The following is a 20,046-nucleotide window of genomic DNA, read 5'->3' as shown; positions in this document are numbered from 1 at the left end:
AATACTTGTCAGATTGGTGAGACTGCGCGGGCTCCCTCATGCTTTATTTTTGTGTTCAAACTGCTTTTCTGTGTAGGCAAGCTGGTCTAGTCATGCATCTTTTACTGGTGCTGGGGCCTTCACATGCTTTGTACAGTATTTGTACAGTGCTATACAGTAAAGTGCAGTATTCACAGTATTGTAAATGAATGAATAAGAGTGTTTGCATAGTGGGTGTTCAAAAAGTAAGAGATTTGACTACTAGTCAAGCATCTGTCGATGGTCGGCCTGAAATTGACTGTGTGCTTTTGTGTGAGCGAATACTTTACAAGATGGGAAGGTTTGCTCGTAATAAGTTGTACATGTGCTGTTGAAACGCTGATGGACACGAGCAACCCATGGCGGAAAAAAATAAAGTTGCACTTGGTATTAGTCAAACACAATTATCAAAACAACACACACTCCTGAGCATGTACCGATGCTTGAGAAAACGTTAAAACAGGGTAGATGCCAGATTGGAAATTTGGACAACCTGACAGAAGCTTGTGTGTCTTCACTGTTGCTGTCAATAAAAAAATTATGTTGCTAAATGGGCCAAAGCACAAATTTTGCATTTTTTGACTGAGTAAGTGCTAGGAGCTCTGGAGGCTAGTTTCCACGATCCCTCCTGTCAAAGTATTATATTTCATGACTCCAGAATCCACTGAGGATTGTCAAATCCGATTAATAGTTTTAAGTGCAGTCATCATTTGATATGGGGCATCGTGTTGCCCATGGAAGAGTTACAACAGCAACATTTAAGAACATATTGAAAAACTGTTGATCAAATTGATTTATATTCTTGGGTCCAATAAGAAAAGTTTGTCAAGAATTCTCCTTGACAAAACTTTTGCTTGTCAACATACAGGAAAGTTGCATTACCGGTTGCCCTGAGTGCGCATTGATTCTGAAAACAGTGCTTTGCTGCTGAAACATAAGGTCACTGGTTCATTTCCAGATTGCATAGGTGACTGCATTTCTAATAGCCTATGTGCTGCTTTGGGAAGCTAAGCCCTATATAACTGAAATGAATGAGGTTACATTGATAAGCCTTCGTTTGGCACTGCCTAAATCAGAATTCAGTCTAATTTCAGTCTGGTGAACACAGATAGAGGGAATTATTGGATGTAACGAAATAAATTTAAAGTTCTTTTAGCAATATTAGCACCTAATAAATATATGCTACAATGAATATCAGATATAACAAAGCTATTTTCGTGTCTGATTTGTCTTTGCTTCAATGAGATTGGACTACTCATATTTTCTATGAGCAAACCTATATTTTAATGTTACGTGAAAAGCCATCCATACTGATAATCCCTGTGCGGCAAATAAACTCAAATTTCAACAGTGAGAAGAGCAGTCAGTCATTGACGGACTGAATTTCTTGGTGCAGCGCTGTCCACAGACCGGCGGCCACCCCCAGAGTTCCTGCATCCTGTGCCAATCCGCAAGACTCGGGCGGGACTGCAGTTCACGTGCGCAGTGGCCACCCTGGGCCTCAATGCCCATGGCCTGCGAGACGTTTGGGTCTGCAACAGCGATGGCTACGTGGGTCAAGTGTGCGTGCTCAGCCTCCAACCGGAGCCCACGGTCATGTCCTGCAATGGTGTCTGCAACGCCCGCATCCTGTGCATCGCTTCCATCCCAGCGGCCAGCCCAGTGTGAGCAGCCTGCCATTGCCACGCAGTCATTATAGATTCTGTGCAGCTGAAACAAAGTAAACTTGCATTTTCCAAAGCTAACGTGTCTGATACACAGCTTGACTGATCTTTTTCATCTGGGTTGCAGCAATCAATAAGACATCCGCTATTGCATTAATCTCGTATGCCTTTCTTGTGTTGCATTTGCGATTTAATTTTTCTTAACCTCGTTTTATTTTCAAGTACATCAACACTTTAAATCCTTTGTTTTTAAGCTTTTTTCATATATCTTCCTCATCACGCATTGTACTTGTACAGCCCCTGTTCAACATCAGCCAAATATTGAAGGCACACATATAATGGTTTAACTTTACCAGACACCAGCTCTAAGGAGCAAACATTCAATGCTTTGAAAGGGAGACGCATTAAGTAAGCACACGCATTTTAACCAGAAACCAGCAGCATCCCTGCAGGAGAAAAGAAGCACTTGCCAGCATCCTTTAATACTTCTTTTCCTGATCATATAACTTCAGGCCGAATTTGCTTTAGAGATAGAAGCTGCCACTAGGGGCTCCACTGTAGATAAGGAGCTGATGATTGCTGCTGGTGTCATTGACCTGCTTTGTCTGTTTTCGTTGCAAGAAGAGCTTGCACACATGATTTTTGGTCCCCTTTTAGAACTATTTCACATTATGGTTTTCCAGTCACTTGCACGGACAGGTAAACCTTCACAGGGAGATTATAGCTTACAGAGAATTTGAGCAATAAAAGGATGCATTCTCATGACAATGTATTGGCGGTGTGAAGGAATTTTTCGGAAGTGGCCTGCTGTGTCAGATCTAGATATTTCTGAAAGATCTTACTTTACAAGCTTACTTTTGGGTATCTTATGACATCACAGCTAAGCTTGGAATAGCAACCACTATGCTAGAAGATGCCATTACAAGCAACTGTGCAGCACTTGCGAAGCTCTCGTGGCTTATCTACACGTCGGCGCACCGCTATAAATTTACACCTGAAGTTCCCCGACAAATTGCAGCACTTTTGCTGCTCTCAGCTCAGCATAGGCAGCAAAGACATCTTTATCAGGTTTTACAAGAACGGCCATGTGCACTTCACTACTCCCACTATCTTGCATAGTTTACATTATAAACACAGCTCTGAAGTGCAGCCCAGAATAACTATTACCAGACAACTCGGGATTGTGTTGAACGCTTAAAATTGTTCTCGAAGGTTGAGCAGTTAAATGACACAAGTGCTGCAGAACTTGGTCACTACCATACACAATGCACCTGAGCGAGTGCTCACTGCTTGGTGTAGTTCCACCATAAAGGTGCCCAGCTGCACTTGTCACTCAAAGGTTGGATAAAGTAGCATTGTGTGGTTTATTGGTGAGAAACAGCCTTAGGCGAGTTGGCATGATTAAGGTTATATGCAAAGTGCTGAAATGTTTACTATGGCTTTATGCAAAAGTCAACAGTTTGCTGCTTACATGAGAGAACAGAGAGGAACTGGTGTGTTGAACTCGTAACATATTTGAACGCCTCTGCCACAGCACTCAAGCACGGAGTATTAATAAACCAGCCAAAAAGAAAATGTGTGTAACAGTGATGGACCTCCATCACATGCAAAAATCGTGATTATGATAGTTTTGTGTTAACCCACGGACATGATCCTGGAGGAACTAGCCCTTAACAGCTTTGCTGTAAAGAAGTGACAGAAAGAGAATACACAGTGACAATTTATCCCTACGCTCAAGCACTTCTGGCATGCAGAAAGTGTCATCTTCTTGTGTTACAACATGCTTCATGTAGATGCGAGGTGCGCAATCAGTGTTGGCTCGAGCTTTTTTTGTGAGCAGTGCGGTTCGCCCTTGTTGTGTTGTGGGCTTCAAACGTAGCCATCAGCAATATGTTAAGCTATTACATGTCCTTCTGCAAGATAGCAGACGAGTGAAGTGGCTGCAGTGCACCTGACTGGGGGTATCCAATCAGCACCAGGATCCACACGTTTGCGGCCATCACTTCATGACGGAGTATTACTACCATAATAGAGGTTTTAGTGTGTCCAGTATTCGGGCAAACACAAGCACAAGCGAACTGGGCGTTTTACCGGATGAGTGCTCAGAGGTGCAAACATGAACGGCCTGCACGGTACAGCCACCTGGTGGCACAGAGCTCAACCAGACAAAGACAGAGCTAATGCTATAGCAGTAACCCAGTGTATTCCACTTTGCTGCTGGTGCAAATTATCGGCAGGAGCGCAATCATGAACACATTGTCTTTTTAAATGTTGAAAATGTTTTACACTTGGTTACAGCAATAGTAGCTCTGTGTTTGGCAGGTTAAGAGGAAGCTTTAGCTCGGGCCCAACTCCGATGCGGCCTATTCAAATACATGTAAAACGCAAAAAACGTTTTTCTGAGATAACCCCTGGACCGATTTTAATGATATTTGTTGCACTTGAGAGAGAAAGTTAAATTCTAGTGACTGTTGGAAGCGGAATTTTGATTTAGGTCCTGGATTTTGTTCAAAGAATTTTCAAACATTCGGAAGTTCGAAAAAAATAGAAGAACGAAGTTTACAAATTCATAACTCTGCATCAAAAACAGATATCGCAGTTCTGTAAATGGCATCCATTAGATCATTTAAAGCGGACAAATTTGATATGTCATTTTATATCTTACGTGAATTTGTTACGTTGTTTACAAAGGTTCTGCAAAAGCTGTATATCCACATTACTAAATTTTTTGAGATTCATGTATAGCATATATATTTTGTCCGCTTTAGATGTACTATTATATGCAATTCACAGAATTGTATTATCATTTTTCGTTTCTGAGTTACAGAGTTGTAAACTTGATAGTTCCTTTTTTTGAAAATTTGCGATTTTTGCCAATTTTTAATAAAAGATTAAAGACGTAAATCAAAAATTAGAAACCAACAGTCACTAGATTTTAAAGTTTTCTTTTAAAGGCAACAACCCTCGTCAAATTTGGTGCAGTGGTTGCCGAGAAAAACGAATTCTCCTTTTACATGTATCTAAATAGGAGCACCCGAGCTAAAGCTTCCTCTTAAGCTCTGCACTACCAGGTGGCTACACCATCTAGGCTGCTCAGGCTACTAACGTTTACGCTAAAGCCCCTTCATCACAACGGTAGTAGTATGAAGGGGCTTTATTTTACGCCACCGCCCGTGCACCAAAATTTCCCATTTCCAGCTCGCCTGAGGTTACGAGAATACTGGATACGCTTGGCACTGCGACAGAACGCTTGCAACACATGCTGCTTGGATATCTCTGAGGGGGGGATCGATGGCCAGGCGGCTAGCGTTGAGATTGGAGAGGTTTCACATGCTGGCTCCAAGACAACTGGAAGCAGACAACACAATGTCACATCAGACCCAGAGCCAGTGAAGGTGGAACTTAGCCCCGATCACTCAGCGAACAAGTTGAGGAGGAAAAGCATGGCTAGGAGGGTAGCTTGTAATCATCCTTAGCTCTCTTAATTTGAGACACTTCACTTAAATCGGGGCACAAATGTTTTACTAATGTTTTAATTTTTACATAATTTGCCCAAACCGTTTCAGGGACCCTTTAAGTGCAGCCCTTATTGAAGAATAAACAAGACACATCTCATTCACTTGAAATAAGTTCCATAATCATGAGCTTTCATTGAGCAAGCTGCTCCCCATGCATCAAAAGCTGTTTTGGAATACCTTTGTATATATTTGAGGTTACAAATTTATGAAGGCTCTTACTCTGCCACAAGAAGACACAGGAGATGGTTGCACAGCATAGCAAGCTCTGTTTTCACGACTCATCTTTCAGCATGAGTGCCTGTTGTAGTATTTGTTTTGTGAGCTCCCGAGCTCTTCGATTTATCTTGGTTGTGCTTTCTGTGTAGGCTGTCATCAATGGGACGCAGGAAGTCACTTGTACCTGAATCAAATGCGCTTGCTAGCACAGACGCAGAGAGCAAAGAGCAGGAGTCCACAGCAGCCCAGCCAAACAATAATGGCAACATACAGCTTGACAGGTAAGAACATCAATCCAGTGTAGTTTATCTGATGTACAGGGTGTTCCTTTATGAAAGTGAACACGCAAACGTGTGGCCTGTTCTGTGCGGAGGCTGCTTAGAGTGCCAGCAAGGGGAAGCACGTCCGCTTGTGGTGTCATCTATTGGTGGACAGAATAGCCAGACACGGCTGATAGGCAAGTGCCTGCTGGACTCCCTCCTATGCCTGATGGATGCACAAGGGATGAGCCTGCAGCACAGCATCTGCTGCTAGCAAACCGCACTTGGTATGCTAGCGCACTGGAAACGATGAAGTGCCAAGATATGCCTGCTAATTAATAGGTACTCCCAACGTATTTTAATGTGTAAGCATTCTTTGGTGAGTAGCCCAGCAAGATCTGTCCGTTACGCACAAAGTGTAATGCCTTGTACCTGCACAAAAATGCATAATTTGCGAAGTTACAACATTTAATTGTTATAATAGTGCAAATGTAGATGATTGGTTGCATTATAGGTGATAAGGAACGATTGAAAAAAAATATTGATCAAAGAATACCCATAGGGATGAGTATGGACCAACTAATGGATGGGCCAACTGAAATTTCGGAGTGGGTCAATTTGAAATTTGGGGGTGGGCCAACTTACAATGTTTGGGTGTGCCAAATGAAATTTGGGGGTAGACTTAGGCATACTTAGACAACTCAAGTGGAGTTTCTGCGTACTTTTTTGCAGGATGGAGCTCTGCTTCCCCACTTCCCCGCATAGCATGAATAAACCTCACCTTATTTGGAGCAACTTAAGGGAGAGCAATGCACTTTGGCTTAGGTAATTAAACCTAATTAATTCGTTTGGGAATTATTAGGTTTATTATTTTATAATGATATCTGCTTAATTACTTAATTAGGATTAAGTACATGGCAGATATGTTTGTATAAGTAACTTAGATTACCTATTAGATCGGGCTAATCTCAAGTACCCTTAATTATTCTTGATTAGACTCCGTCGATTTAACCTTAGTTACTCTTGGTTGACACAAATAACTTAATATAACATAGAGAAAAGACGGGGAATGCGGGAGATGGAAATTCAAGACGATGAGCAAAACGTGAACAAGGTGAATGCAGGAGCCAACGTTTCGACAAGTGGACTTGTCTTCTTCAAGGCGACATATGTCGCCTTGAAGAAGACAAGTCCACTTGTCGAAACGTTGGCTCCTGCATTCACCTTGTTCACGTTTTGCTCATCGTCTTAATATAACATAATAACTTAGCATAAATTATTTTAATTGGCCTTACTATTCATAATTAATCTCAAATAATATTCCTTACACTTATCTAATTTTCCCTTAATTAATCATATTAGTCATCTTTACCCTAATTACTCCTATACCTCTTCAGTACTCACTATACGCAGTCATATTCATAAATCTGAGTAGGCACACGTAATCATATGGCATTCTCATATATATTTCTATAGGTCCTCATGTATACCTATACATGCAGTGTATCATTTCACACGTTACAGACAGATGGATGGGGGGATAGAGTTCTGAGGGGAGTAGCCCTAGGATGCTTACACATTAATATATGCTGGGAGTACCTAATGACTATCTGGCATATGTTGGAACTTTCATGTTTTTCGTGTGCTTGCATACTGAGTGCGGTTTTGTAAGAGCAGATGCTGCACTGCAGGCCCCAATCTTTGCACAAAATTCGTAAGGAAGGATGTGCAGCTAATTCTAGCATGCGCTTGAGCATGAGGTATGCAACTCGGTAAACGAGCAGGTGCGCAACGGGAGGTCGTGGGGCTTGCTTAAGCATTTGCTGAACGACTCCAATACAAGGGTTAGTCAGGGGCACGTCCTTGCTAGAGCTGTACACGAAGCAGTGGGGTCTGCCTCGGAGGAAGAGCTGGTTGAAAAGCTGGCCAACAAATACCTTCCTGTTGCGGGCCCGGATGCTTTTCTGACGGAGCAGGCCTACACGGGAGAGGACAACTTTTCCCTAGATGAGGACTTTTCTGTGGAAGAGGTACGCACGGTTTTGCATAACCTTAAGAGCAAGTCGGCTCCCGGAGCGGACGGGACTTCGAACAAGCTTTTGAAAAATCTGGACGATAGGTCAATCAAGTACCTTACCGGGGAGGTTAACGCTATGTGGAGAGATGGGGTGGTTCCGGAGCAGTGGAAGACAGCTCTCACGGTGCTGATTCCCAAGGCTGGCAAAGTCCCGAGCATCGATAACTTAAGGCCTATTTCGCTCACTTCGTGTGTGGGCAAGGTAGCCGAGCATGCGGTGCTTAATCGGCTTACAAGGTACCTTGAGGAGAACCAGGTCTACCCCCACACTATGATTGGTTTTAGGGCCGGGCTGTCGACTCAAGACGCAATGAAGCTCATCAAGCATCAGGTCATTGATGGAGATGGAAGGGGCGTTAGGGCCATCCTAGGGCTGGACCTGGAGAAGGCTTTTGACAACATTCGGCACTCTTATATTCTTAAGTCCATTTCGGATCTTGGCCTCGGCGCGCGCTTTCATGACTATGTCAGGTCCTTCCTGTCAGGCAGGAAGGCTACCTTGAAGGTTGCGGAGCTGGAGTCAAAGATGTTCAATCTTGGAGACAGGGGCACTCCTCAAGGGGCCGTCATCTCGCCCACATTGTTCAATCTGGCCATGGTCGGATTGACCAAGAAGCTCTTGGAGATTGAGGGGATTAGGCACACCATGTATGCAGATGACGTGACCATATGGTGTCCCGGTGGTAGTGAGGGCTATATCGAAAGTGTTCTGCAGGAGGCAGTAGATGCGATTGAGAATTATTTGGACCCGACGGGGTTAAGGTGCTCCCCCTCCAAGTCGGAGCTGTTGCTGTACAGTCCCACTAGAAGGGGACGCAAGCCAAGGGGATGGATCCCCGTGGACCAGCTGAGCATTCAGCTTCGTACAAGAAATGGCGATCTCATACCTAGGGTTGATAAGATCAGGGTTCTGGGGATGATTATTGAGTCGAACGGCGCCAACACGCTGACGATCCAGAAGATCATTGCCAAGACAGACAATGCGGTACGCCTAGTGAAGAGGGTGGCCAACAGGCAGACGGGGTTCAAGGAGGATAGTCTCATTAGACTTATGCACGCATTTGTATTGTGTCACTTTACTTATGTGGCGGCAATGCACAAATGGAAACCATCGGAGAAGGAGAAGCTTGACACGCAGATTAGGAAGATCACGAAGAAAGTGTTGGGAGTGCCAATGTGCACCAACACCGACCGACTTCTCCAGCTGGGAATTCATAATACGTTGGATGAGATAGCTGAGGCTCAGGAGAGGACGCAGATGGTGCGTCTCTCTACGACTAGCACGGGTCGGCAGATTCTGAGAGAGTTAGGTGTTCCTCAGGAGAAGATTTCGCAGCTTCATGTCGGTATTCCCGTGAAGGTCCGTAATCGGTATCACGTCAAGCCTGTTCCCAGGAATATGCATCCGGAGCGAAATGTTGGTAGAAGAAAGGCCAGGGGAGCTTGCCTACTGAGACTCATTCGTGCTGAGAATCAGAAGGTTGGCTTCGTCGATGCTTCTTTTAACGAGGAGAGAAAGGTGTTTACTATAGTTGTCGTGGACAATGAGGGCAGTCTCGTTAACGCTGCTACCGTTCGGACTGATAGGTCAGAGGTCGCGGAGCAAGCGGCTATTGCGCTCGCCTTGGTTTACAGGCGCAGGCCTTTTGTATATAGCGATTCAAAGTCGGCCGTTAGGGCCTTTGAGAAGGGCTCGGTGGCTAAGGTTGCTTTTAAAATTATGCAGACATGTGAGATCTCTCAACATTACTTATGTTGGTTCCCTGCTCACCTTGGGATGATTGAGGGAGCCCCTCCGAATCTCAATGAGTCCGCTCATGAGGCAGCGCGAGATCTTACCCTCCGCTCTGCCCCGCGCAACGGCGTGGCGGTACTCCCCGAGAATAGAGACTCCCCTTCCACATACAATGAAATCACGAAGTATTACCTTCTTAATCGCAGGGTTTACAGTTTGCCGCATCCTAAACTAAACAGGGCTCAGGCACTTACATTACGCTTACTACAGACTGGTACTTATCCTTGCCCACGGAGACTAAACATGTTTTATCCAGAGACGTATACAGTACCTTGTTGCCAAGATTGTGGTGCTTTAGCCTCACTCGAACACATGCTCTGGTCTTGCGAAAGAATTGAAGACTCGGCGATCAAGGATGCGTCCAGGTGGGAGGCTGCACTTCGCAGCCCGGACCTGGATGAACAATTCTGGGCTGTCCAGCAGGCTCACGATGTGGCCGTGAGGCTTGGCCTTCCGGTCCCAACGTGGGAGCGGCCCGCTTAGTGATTAATTATCACTACTTGCAGGACCACATAAAGTTTTCCTTCCTTCCTTGCCTATCAGCCATGCCTGGCTATTCTGGGCACTGATAGATGATGCCACAAGTGGACACGCTTCCCCTTGCTGCTACTCGCTGGCGCTCAAAGCAGCCTCCACAGAGTATGGGCCACACACTTGTGTGTTTCTTTTCATAAAGGACTACCGTGTACACCCATATGAAGGAGATCACCTAATCTGCAGTCAAATAGTGAATCCTGCAAATGTATAGATCAGAACCTCACTTATTGTTATTGGCTATATAGCTGTCATGTTGAAGAATACCTCTCATGAAACATTTATTATATTGGAACATAGAAAACCAATGGCTTAAAATGTATATGTGGTGTTCTCTTTCCTACTGGCATATTGTGTACAGTGTAACTTTCCTAACAATTCATCGCTGTTACGTTTTCCAGATTATAACATCACTGGTAGCAAGAAGGTCCTTAGATCCCTATATGTCATAATCTTCTGTAATAGTCTCCTCGACTGCTCTTTTACTGTAGTCCTGTGAAAAACTTATTAGGGGAGTTCTCTATAACATAACTAGTTGGTAAAGTAGGAAATTTTGATTGAAAAACCTTTAGCTCGGTCTGTACATGCCAAGATGTCAAAAATGTATGATAGTGAACACAGCAAAGTAAAAAATCGAATAAAAAATAAAAACAGATCTGGCTCCCACAGGGACCCTTGTTCATTTTAAAGGGAGTGTACAAGTGATTCATTACAAGGATTTATATGAATTCTTGGGAAACTTGTTTTATTTGTCAACAAGTTACCGTATAGTAACTAAAACATCCATTTGATTTTAGTTTTTCCTTCCTTATCAAGTTATGTTTAACATTCTGTGTGTTTTCAACTTGGTGTGAAGCCTTGGATATTGTCTGTAAGTATTTCAAGATGTAATACCTGCTTCTTATAACTTTCAGTGAATCTAGTGAAGATGAAGAGGAGGAAGAAGAGGCAAACAGTGAATCTCAAGGTACAAAGCAGTGCTTCAATGCTGCAATAAGTATTACTTTCAATAAGGCTTGGAGTATAAAGACTTAACTGATTCTACTTACTAAAAGCACACAATACTGCTTTTATTGAACTACTTCTATTTCTGAAGTGTGCATTCCACGATATTGTACAACCCGCCGTGGTTGCTCAGTGGCTATGGTGTTAGGCTGCTGAGCACGAGGTCGCGGGATCGAATCCCGGCCATGGCGGCCGCATTTCGATGGGGGCGACATGAGAAAACACCCGTGTACTTAGATTTAGGTGCACGTTAAGAACCCCAGGTGGTCGAAATTTCCGGAGTCCCCCACTACGGCGTGCCTCATAATCAGAAAGTGGTTTTGGCACGTAAAACCCCATAATTTAATTTTTTAACAATATTGTACAAGAATCAACATTTGGGCAAGTTAAGTACTGGCTGAACATCTTGAAGGAGCAGTGCAAGACGACAAAGACAGAAGGCGAGAAACACGCAGGACTGAACTCACAACTAACTTTATCAGTTGTGAGTTATTCCGTTTTCCTGCAGTCACGTCTATATCACCTTACAGGTCGATGCCTGAACATTAGCTTGTCAGAGGATAGGCGCTCGCTAGCGGGTAATGCCTACTCACACGTCACGCGGCATTGCTCTGAGCATGGGTGTGCTCCAATCTATGAAGACGCCACAATTTTTTATGCACATAGCAATCAGACTACGAGGTAGATTATTGAGGCCTACCATATCAAAAAAAGAAGAATCGTGCTGTGTAAGCATGCCTTCATTAAATTTGCATGACAGTGAATTTGCATTTTTAGACCGTTTCATAGTGTAGCATTAGATTACAGGTTTTTGCTGTTTGCCTGTGCACTAATAATGACACTATCAATGGGAGAGCACTTGGGTATAGGTTGCGATACTTAACTCCGTGTATGCCTTCTAATAAAGTTAGTTGTGAGTTCAGTGCTGTCCTGTGCGTTTCCTGCTTTCTGTCTTTGTTGTCTTGCGCTGCCCCATCAAGATGTTCATTCAATATGTTAATTGTCATCATGTTCTTCTGCTACAAAATGTTTCATTAGGTTGAGCTTGAATAATAGGGAAGCTGACTGTATTTTAGCACTTCTGGCTTGCTGACCCTTTATTTGTGTGTTTTTTTTTTTTAGAAGAAGAACATCAAACAAAGCCACAGGAAAGCTCTAAAGTGCCAAAGGAAGAAGTTGAAGAAACTGACAATCACTTTCCTACCATGTGGTTAGGAACTGAAGATGGCTGGTAAGATGTGCTTATATTGTTATATCTAGCACAGATCCAGGCATGGTAATATACAGGCATAAAATATCTAGTGTGGCTGTGTTTCATTAACATTCTGCATGCTGTCAGATTTTAATTCTCCAGTACTGTTCTGGCAGCTTTTTATCTGAAGACTTGTGCTTAACAACGTTTTTTTCTTTCAGCATCCACGTCTACAATTGTAATGATAATATCAGGATAAAGAAGAACAAGATGAAGGTGCAGCACTCAGCAGCAGTTCATTGCATCATGTATGTTTCTTTGGAACTCTATTTATATTCTCAAGAGGAAAGAAAGGTGTGATGTCTCACAGTAAGTCATTATTTTGCAGATACCTTGACAACCGTGTGTTTGTATCATTGTCAAGTGGGGAAATTGCAATCTACAGAAGAGAGCCTGGTAAGGTGGCACCATTGCTCATCTCGGAAGGAGTACCGCATGTGCGAAGAAGGGATATACAACAATGTATTGACAAGCGTGTCGCTAAATCAGCGTGTGTTACAATAACTGCATTACACACAAAGCTTCAACTGCCAATGCATGAATGCATGGCCAGTAATGTGGGCAGCGCTTTCATGCAGCAGCACCTGGCATTACTGATGACGTCGCACAGAAAGCTGTTTAATGCAACCATACAGCATTTGGCATCTTTATAGGCATCAGAAATGTAAGCAGCTAAATGCACAAAAATATTTTGCCAGCAAGCGTGAGTGCTGGTGATGGTAAGTGCTAGTATATGAGTGCTGGTGATTATTACATAGAATCGATTTCGTATCCTCATTGTCTCTTTCATTTAGTTGTCATTTAAAAATACAGGTGTCAATAGCTTGTCTTTAGAATGAAGGGAATGATATGGACACGAGGGAAGCAAGGCAGGCAATGGCCGCCTGATGCCCAGTAAGGAAGGCAGAGATTTGTGTCAAAACGCCTATTCTCAGATCAAACTCTCAGATCAGACAACATGACCAACTCAAAAATGTTCCATATGCATTTGTGATGTTGACAACACTGAATAATAAGTGCGAGTTTCATATCGCTTCATTTCTGATGATATAGAATGTGCGCTCGTTACAACGAACCCGTGTACATCATACTTTCAGATATAACGGATCATATTTCAACCTTAGTTCGTTCTACCTGTTTTATTAATGCAACGAAGTTTGCCTTTAATGGACCGCGCTACTGGTTACAAGGCTATTGCCTACAGTGGAAGAAATTAGCTGCAATTTTTTTCAAAATCAAGCGTATAACACGTATTTTTGCCGTGTAGAAAGGGCTGACAACTGACTTGCGAGGGAGGAATGTGGGGCAGAAATGCTCAGTCTTCTCTTGCGCGCGAGACACGGGAGGGGAGGGGTGTTAGACTCCGGCAGCTACTGCTTACGGTGCGGCCGCCGTATCTCGAAAGTGATCTGCGATGTGCACAAAGTGGGTGCCCACGTGGGCGCCGTATCTTGAAAGCGATCTGCAATGTGGACAAAGTGCGCGCCCATGTGGGTGCCGTATCTTGAAAGCGATGTGTGCTGTGAACAAACTACGCGCCAGCGTGAGCCTCATCTTCAAAGCGATCTGCAATGTGGTCAAAGTGTGCCCGGTGCCGGTGGCTTCGTATGTGCTGTATTTTCGACGTTTAGTTAACGTTGAAGCGAGGGACAGCACGAATGTCACTTCCTTGCTTTATTTGCTGTCGCAATCTATGATTCGCCTCTTGTGCGAAACTGTGACCTTTTTATTTGTTTTTTTACTTTCGACGTTTGTCATTCACGCATTGAAATAAAGTTACTAGACGTTACGACGAAAGTTTCGGAAGTAAGGCATTTTAGATATTACAGACTTTGGATAAAACAAACATTTTTTATCGGATTATCAGGGTCTGTTGTAACAAGAGTCGACTGTACATTGGAATCATCTTATTTCAAAACCCATTGTAACATTGCAGCTAGTAATATGGAGCTCATGCTTGCTGGTTAAAGTACTCAAAGTTGTTCGAAGGAAGGGTGGCCTAACTGGAGGCTAGGCCTGTCCTACTGGTGCCCCTGCATGTGGCTACTATGGGCTAATCACTGTGTCTTTTCTCTTGCAATAAATGTCGTTATCGTCACCAGTAGCTTTTGTGTCTGTTACAACCAAGTGTTGCAACTGCACTTTTGCAAGTTATGATCAGCTTATGGGTTTGCACAGCTGCTGGTAAAAATTTAGGACATGCAATTAGCAAAGAAAGAATGGTTGTGCAGCTTAGTATTAAACTTGTGTATGCAGTTTAGTATTGTGAAATCTCTCAAGTGGATAGCATACTCCTATATCCTGGAATGCAGGTTTATGCTACTAGAAATGCAGCTTTCTTCTTTTTTTCTTTTTGTGACTTCTTTATTCTGGAAACTTCTGGGAACAGCATAAAAACGGGCAAAATTGTGCAATCACTGGTTTTAGCCTTGCCACCTATATGACTGCAATGAGACGTCATCTTGATGGCTGTATTGCTACTGTATGGCGGTTGCCCTTTAAAATTCTGTTAAGCTGGATTTTTTTACAAGATCTAAAGTGAGGGCACTTCATTACCCCATAAATTTGGTAGACTTCTGTTAAGCTGAACTACCATTTAAACGGACAGATCTTCAGTCACTTCATGTATGCCTACATGTTAAGTGGAGTCCACTTTAGTTTGTAACATGCAACATGGCCTCTACCAATCACTGTAGCCACAGCCTACACATCGTCCAGTGCTACAGGTATAGCATGCAACTTAATTGCGTTACATTTTTTTAGCCAACTGTACACATCGCTATGCAAAAACAGCTTTGTCAGTTACTATAATGGCAATGCCAGGAGAATGCCAGCAAACTTGAAAAAAGGAAAAATCATTTGCTGGCATTCTTATGGCGTAACCATGTACCAAGTAGCCCAACAAGCCACTCTCATGAACTATAATGCCACTTTCCAGGAGGTGGGTGGAACACGAATGATCCTCGGAAAGTGCAAGTGGGAAGCAGTGTGGCACCAGTGCTGCGAATGCTGGCTGTTGCTGGGAAGTTATGGTGCGGCTGCCAAAACTACATCAAGGTTCTCAGCACTGCATCGTTAGAAGTAGAGGTATGTAGAAATGGCGTCAAATGCATTTCAACAATTCCATTATTCTCACGGAAGACATGTGGAGTCCATGCCACTTACGATTTCTAAAGTTCCTAGGATGCACAAGTTAAGTGAAAACAACCTTAATACAAACTGCAATTTTAATGCATCAGCATCCTTAGGGTACTTCACCCACTCTCTGAGGGCTAAGTACCCATGCATGTTTGTATCTATGTTTGTATCTATGTTAGTATCTATGTTTGTATCCATCCATTTCTCCCAGCCTTGCTGGGTCACTGGGTAGTTCGTGGTCTAATGGGTAGTGCACTGGGCTGCTGTGCCGAAGGAACAGGGTTCGAAATCAACTGTTGGAGCAACCTGGGTCAATGAGTATGTGGCGATGTGTATATATGTGCCGCTCTTCCACAAACCTATTTCATGCCGACATAGGTCACAGTAGATGCAGTACCGGGTAGGAACCGCTGTAAGAAGAAAATATTTGATGTTGACTTGAAGCACTGGGTATGTGCCATTCAGTTCGTACTGGTCTTCAATGAACCTCTTTCACACCAACTTGGGTTACTGGGTTTAGCAGCCATCGTCATCCCCCTTGGCCCCCTTTTATATATGGAGCATTCCGGCACGTGTGTCTCGTGCCCCGTGCTGTGAGCTGCGAGGTCAGAAGAAGAATAACAAAAAAAAGAGAGCTTCTTTGGCTCATGCCATCGGTCCGAACAGTTCTCAGGCCTTTCATTTGCTGACTTGCACATGGTTGTAGTGGACTTAACCTCGGTCCCTATAACATGGTGACTCGGATGTGATTGTACAGCGAGCACGACGCCATGGACGAGGCCATGAACGAGAGACCAACGACCAATGCAGAGGGCCTTGCCACGGTGCAGATTCAACCGCCACAAAATCCTGCACAAGGTGGAGGCCATCTTCGACCTTTGGTGCATTACCTCGCAGCGTGCAAAGTTCTTCCATCCTGTCTCGGCACTCCCTACAGAGGTGGTTGAGGAGTTTGAAGATGTTTGTGATGCACCTCGTGACACCAACCCCCATGACCACTTCAAAATGACGGTGCTGCATCGCAATTCTGTGTCTGCGTGCAGGCACCTCTCGCAGCTTCTCAAGAAAGCGGAGCTCAGCGACTGTCAACCGTCAGAACTTCTACGTCGTATGCAGCGGCTCCTCAGTGAATGCAGGCTGGATGCAAACAACCCGCTGCAGCGTGAACTGTTCCTTCAGTGCCTGCTGGAGGATCTGGTGATCTCCTTGGATACCACACAAGAAGAAATGTCCCTCAACTCTTGCAGAGCTGGCTGACCGCATTGCGGACTATTCAACAAGAGGTAATGTGGCAACAACGATCACTCTGCTGTCGCACTTCGAAGATCGGCAGACTTGTCTGAGCAAAAGACTGGCGAATTTGCTGGGACCATTACTGCTCTACGGTCATCACCTCACCATCATCAGCACGACCACGATTGCGGTCCGAGATTTCCTTCTCGGTCCAGCTCCTGTTCTGCTCCTCGTCATGGCGCATGCTGCTGGTATTACAACAAATTCGATGCCAGTGTGCACCAGTGCCATTCCCCTTGCAGCTGGCAGGGAAACATGCCGCAGAGTCACCGATGGTGGCTGGAGACTCTTGCCGTATGACAAGCTGCCTGTTCTGTGTCACTGACAGGCTTGCTGGACAACGATTTCTCGTGGACACAGGTGCCGAGGTCAGTGTTGTTCCTGCTGCGCAACTAGATCGGCAGCGTGCCAAAAAAAAAACCACGCCCCTTCATCGGCCAACAGCTCTTCTATCAACACATATGGCCAGTGCTCTCTTACCACTGATTTGGGTCTCTGACGCACCTTCTGATGGGTGTTTATTGTTGCAGACATGCACATGGCCATATTGGGTGTAAATTTTCTGACCTACTTTGCCCTCAGTGTTGACCTCCGCACTCATTGCTTCGTGGACAAGATGGCTAGGATGTCTATACAAGGCATTCTCGTGCCTGTGACATCAACCACTAGAACAGTACCCCAGATACCATCATCTGTATTCGCCTCAATTCTGTCAGACTTCCCAGCCATCGTGAAACCTTCCAATCTTGAGCTGCCAGTACGTCACAATGTCACACATCATGTCACAATGTCACACATCATGTTGTCATGACAGGGCCCCCAGTGTTCTGCCGACCCAGACGCCTCGCTGGTGACTGCCTTGCCATCGCAAAGAGAGAATTCTTCCACATGCTGTAACTGGGTATCATGCATCCTTCGACAAGCAGTTGGTCTTCAGCTCTCCACATGGTACCAAAGCATGGCCTAGAGGATTGGTGTCCATGTGGTGACTACCGTGCATTCAACGCACGCACCGTCCCTGATCGTTATCCACTCTCTCACTATCATGACTTTGCAGCCAACTTAGCTGGAAAGGTAATATTCAGCAAGATAGATTTAGTGAAGGCCTACCATCAAATCCCTGTTGAGCCAGCGGACATCCCAAAGCCTGCAATTGTGACACCATTTCGGGTTTTTGAGTTCATCCGCATGGCGTGCGGGCTGGGAAACGCTGCTCAGATGTTCCAAAGGTACATCAACGAGGTCACCCAGGGCCTCCCCTTTGTCTTTGCATACCTCGATGACCTCTTAGTGGCTAGTATTTCCCCCGAGCAGCATAGCAACCATTTGTGCCTGCTGTTTTCTCAGAAGTCACCTCGATAGACAAGGTCAAACCAGGTTACCTAGCAACCTCATCATCGTCATCCACTTTGAATGATTCTACAACTGCTGAAATGACAGATCTACCCGATCGCCAGACATCAAAGGCTGTTTCTTGGGCACCACTGCTCCTAAAGGGGCGGGGGGGGAGCCCTCTAGCAGCCATTGTCGTCCTCCACGGCCACCTTTTATATATGGCGTGCACTGCTGCTTGTGTCTCGTGCCTCATGCTGCGAGGTCAGAAGAAGAACAACAAAAAAAGGAAGATGCCCTCTTAGGTTCCTGCCATTGGTCCAAACAGTTCTCAGGCCTTTCACTCACTGACTCACACATGGTTTTAGTGGACTTAACCTCAGCCTCTATACTCGGTATATGCCAGTAGCTGTGTGCTGCTCTTTAATGAGCATCTTTGATGGCAACTTGAGTAACTAGATATGTGCCACTGGGAATATTGCCACTCTACAATGATGAAAAATGTTGTTTAAATTTCTCCCATGCTGAGAAAGAATGTAAAAAAATTTAACGAAGTTGTCTAAATCATGATTCTATAATTTGTTCCCTCAAAGAAGAAAAACAGTGACATAATAATAAAAGGTTGTCATAGTTCGCATCTTCTCCATAGATTGGGCACGGAGGGAAGGGTGCCAGGCCAGCCCTGTGACGGCAAAAGTTTAAAGGTACACTAAAGAGAAACGTCATTTCTTTTATATCAGTAAACACCCGCCGTGGTTGCTCAGTGTCTATGGTGTTAGGCTGCTGAGCACAAGGTCACGGGATCGAATCCCGGCTACAGCGGCTGCATTTCGATGGGGGCAAAATGCGAAAACACGCGTGTACTTAGATTTAGGTGCACGTTAAAGAACCCCAGGTGGTCGAAGTTTCCGAAGTCCTCCACTACGTGCCTCATAATCAGAAAGTGGTTTTGGCATGTAAAACCCTGTAATTTAATTTGTATCAGTAAATCACTGTTCTGTAATATAAAAAACACCACTCTTACCACGATAAGATGCTTGGTATGTCAGAAAAAGTGCAATAAAAAGAGATGGGTGCCGACGCCTCCTTGAATTTCCCGCACCAGCTTGCTGTGACATCATGGATTTTGACAGCATCTTCTAGGGCCTAGTTAATTCCTTAGTGGTGAAGATAGACTACATTTTGTTCTAAAGGAGCGAAAGATTTCACATGGCACGTTTCTGGAACTTTTACTGAGCCAATGTGGCCTAAATACGAAAATGTACTTTGAAATCCGTGATATCACAGTGACGTATCGACATTGGGGATTCGGCGCAAAATTCAAAAACAGAAACTTTGACCTTCATTTTCTCTTCTAATAATCAAACTTTTATTTCAGAGCTTCTGACTACAGAGTTTTCAAAGAATGCTTTATTGGTCTAAACTGACTTAGTGTTTTGCTTTAGGGTCCCTTTAAGATAGGTACCAGACACAACGTAATCGAGTAATAATTGCCCTGCCCTGCCTTCTTCCTCATCAGTCGACCTTGTTCTGCCTCTTTCATGGGTTAAAGGCAACCCACTTTATGTGTAAACTCTGCAAAAATAATGTGGAATCGTATCTAACTGATCAAAATAGTGTGTGCAGTCGGCATGAATGGTACTGTCAGACAAGCACTCATGTGTAACATCTAGCAGACCTCCGCTCTGTGCACAGTGGTATGGAAAACTTGATCCATAAAAGCTGATAGTACTATATGCCATTAGATTTCATTCACTGCGAGCCTGGATTTTGTGTTTGTCCTATTAAATTTATGTCAATTGACTCTTGAATACACTGTTATAAGGATAGCCTGAACAAAAAATCTGTGCGAGATCTCTCTACAGTAATTTAGTTTTATGTGATCTAATCGTGGTTTTTGTCTTTCAGTAAGATTTCATTCTATCTGTCTGTTCACTGGATTAT

General features: G+C 44.2%; 1 protein-coding gene across 1 annotated transcript in view; it reads left to right on the top strand.

Annotated features, from left to right (window-relative positions):
* Positions 1–20,046, top strand: part of LOC126535780 (rho guanine nucleotide exchange factor 17-like) — a 241,754-nt gene that overhangs the window by 207,283 nt on the left and 14,425 nt on the right. Inside the window, exons 15-21 of the mRNA XM_050182574.3 lie at positions 1,415–1,682; positions 5,566–5,697; positions 10,997–11,049; positions 12,210–12,318; positions 12,501–12,587; positions 12,668–12,735; positions 15,278–15,426. Coding sequence (XP_050038531.2) covers positions 1,415–1,682; positions 5,566–5,697; positions 10,997–11,049; positions 12,210–12,318; positions 12,501–12,587; positions 12,668–12,735; positions 15,278–15,426 — 866 coding nt within the window. The remainder of the gene's footprint in view (positions 1–1,414; positions 1,683–5,565; positions 5,698–10,996; positions 11,050–12,209; positions 12,319–12,500; positions 12,588–12,667; positions 12,736–15,277; positions 15,427–20,046) is intronic.

This window comes from Dermacentor andersoni, chromosome 4 (assembly GCF_023375885.2).
Source record: "Dermacentor andersoni chromosome 4, qqDerAnde1_hic_scaffold, whole genome shotgun sequence".
Lineage (NCBI taxonomy): Eukaryota > Metazoa > Arthropoda > Arachnida > Ixodida > Ixodidae > Dermacentor > Dermacentor andersoni.
The sequence above is the reverse complement of the archived record's forward strand: the minus strand, read 5'-3'. Positions and strand labels throughout refer to the sequence as shown.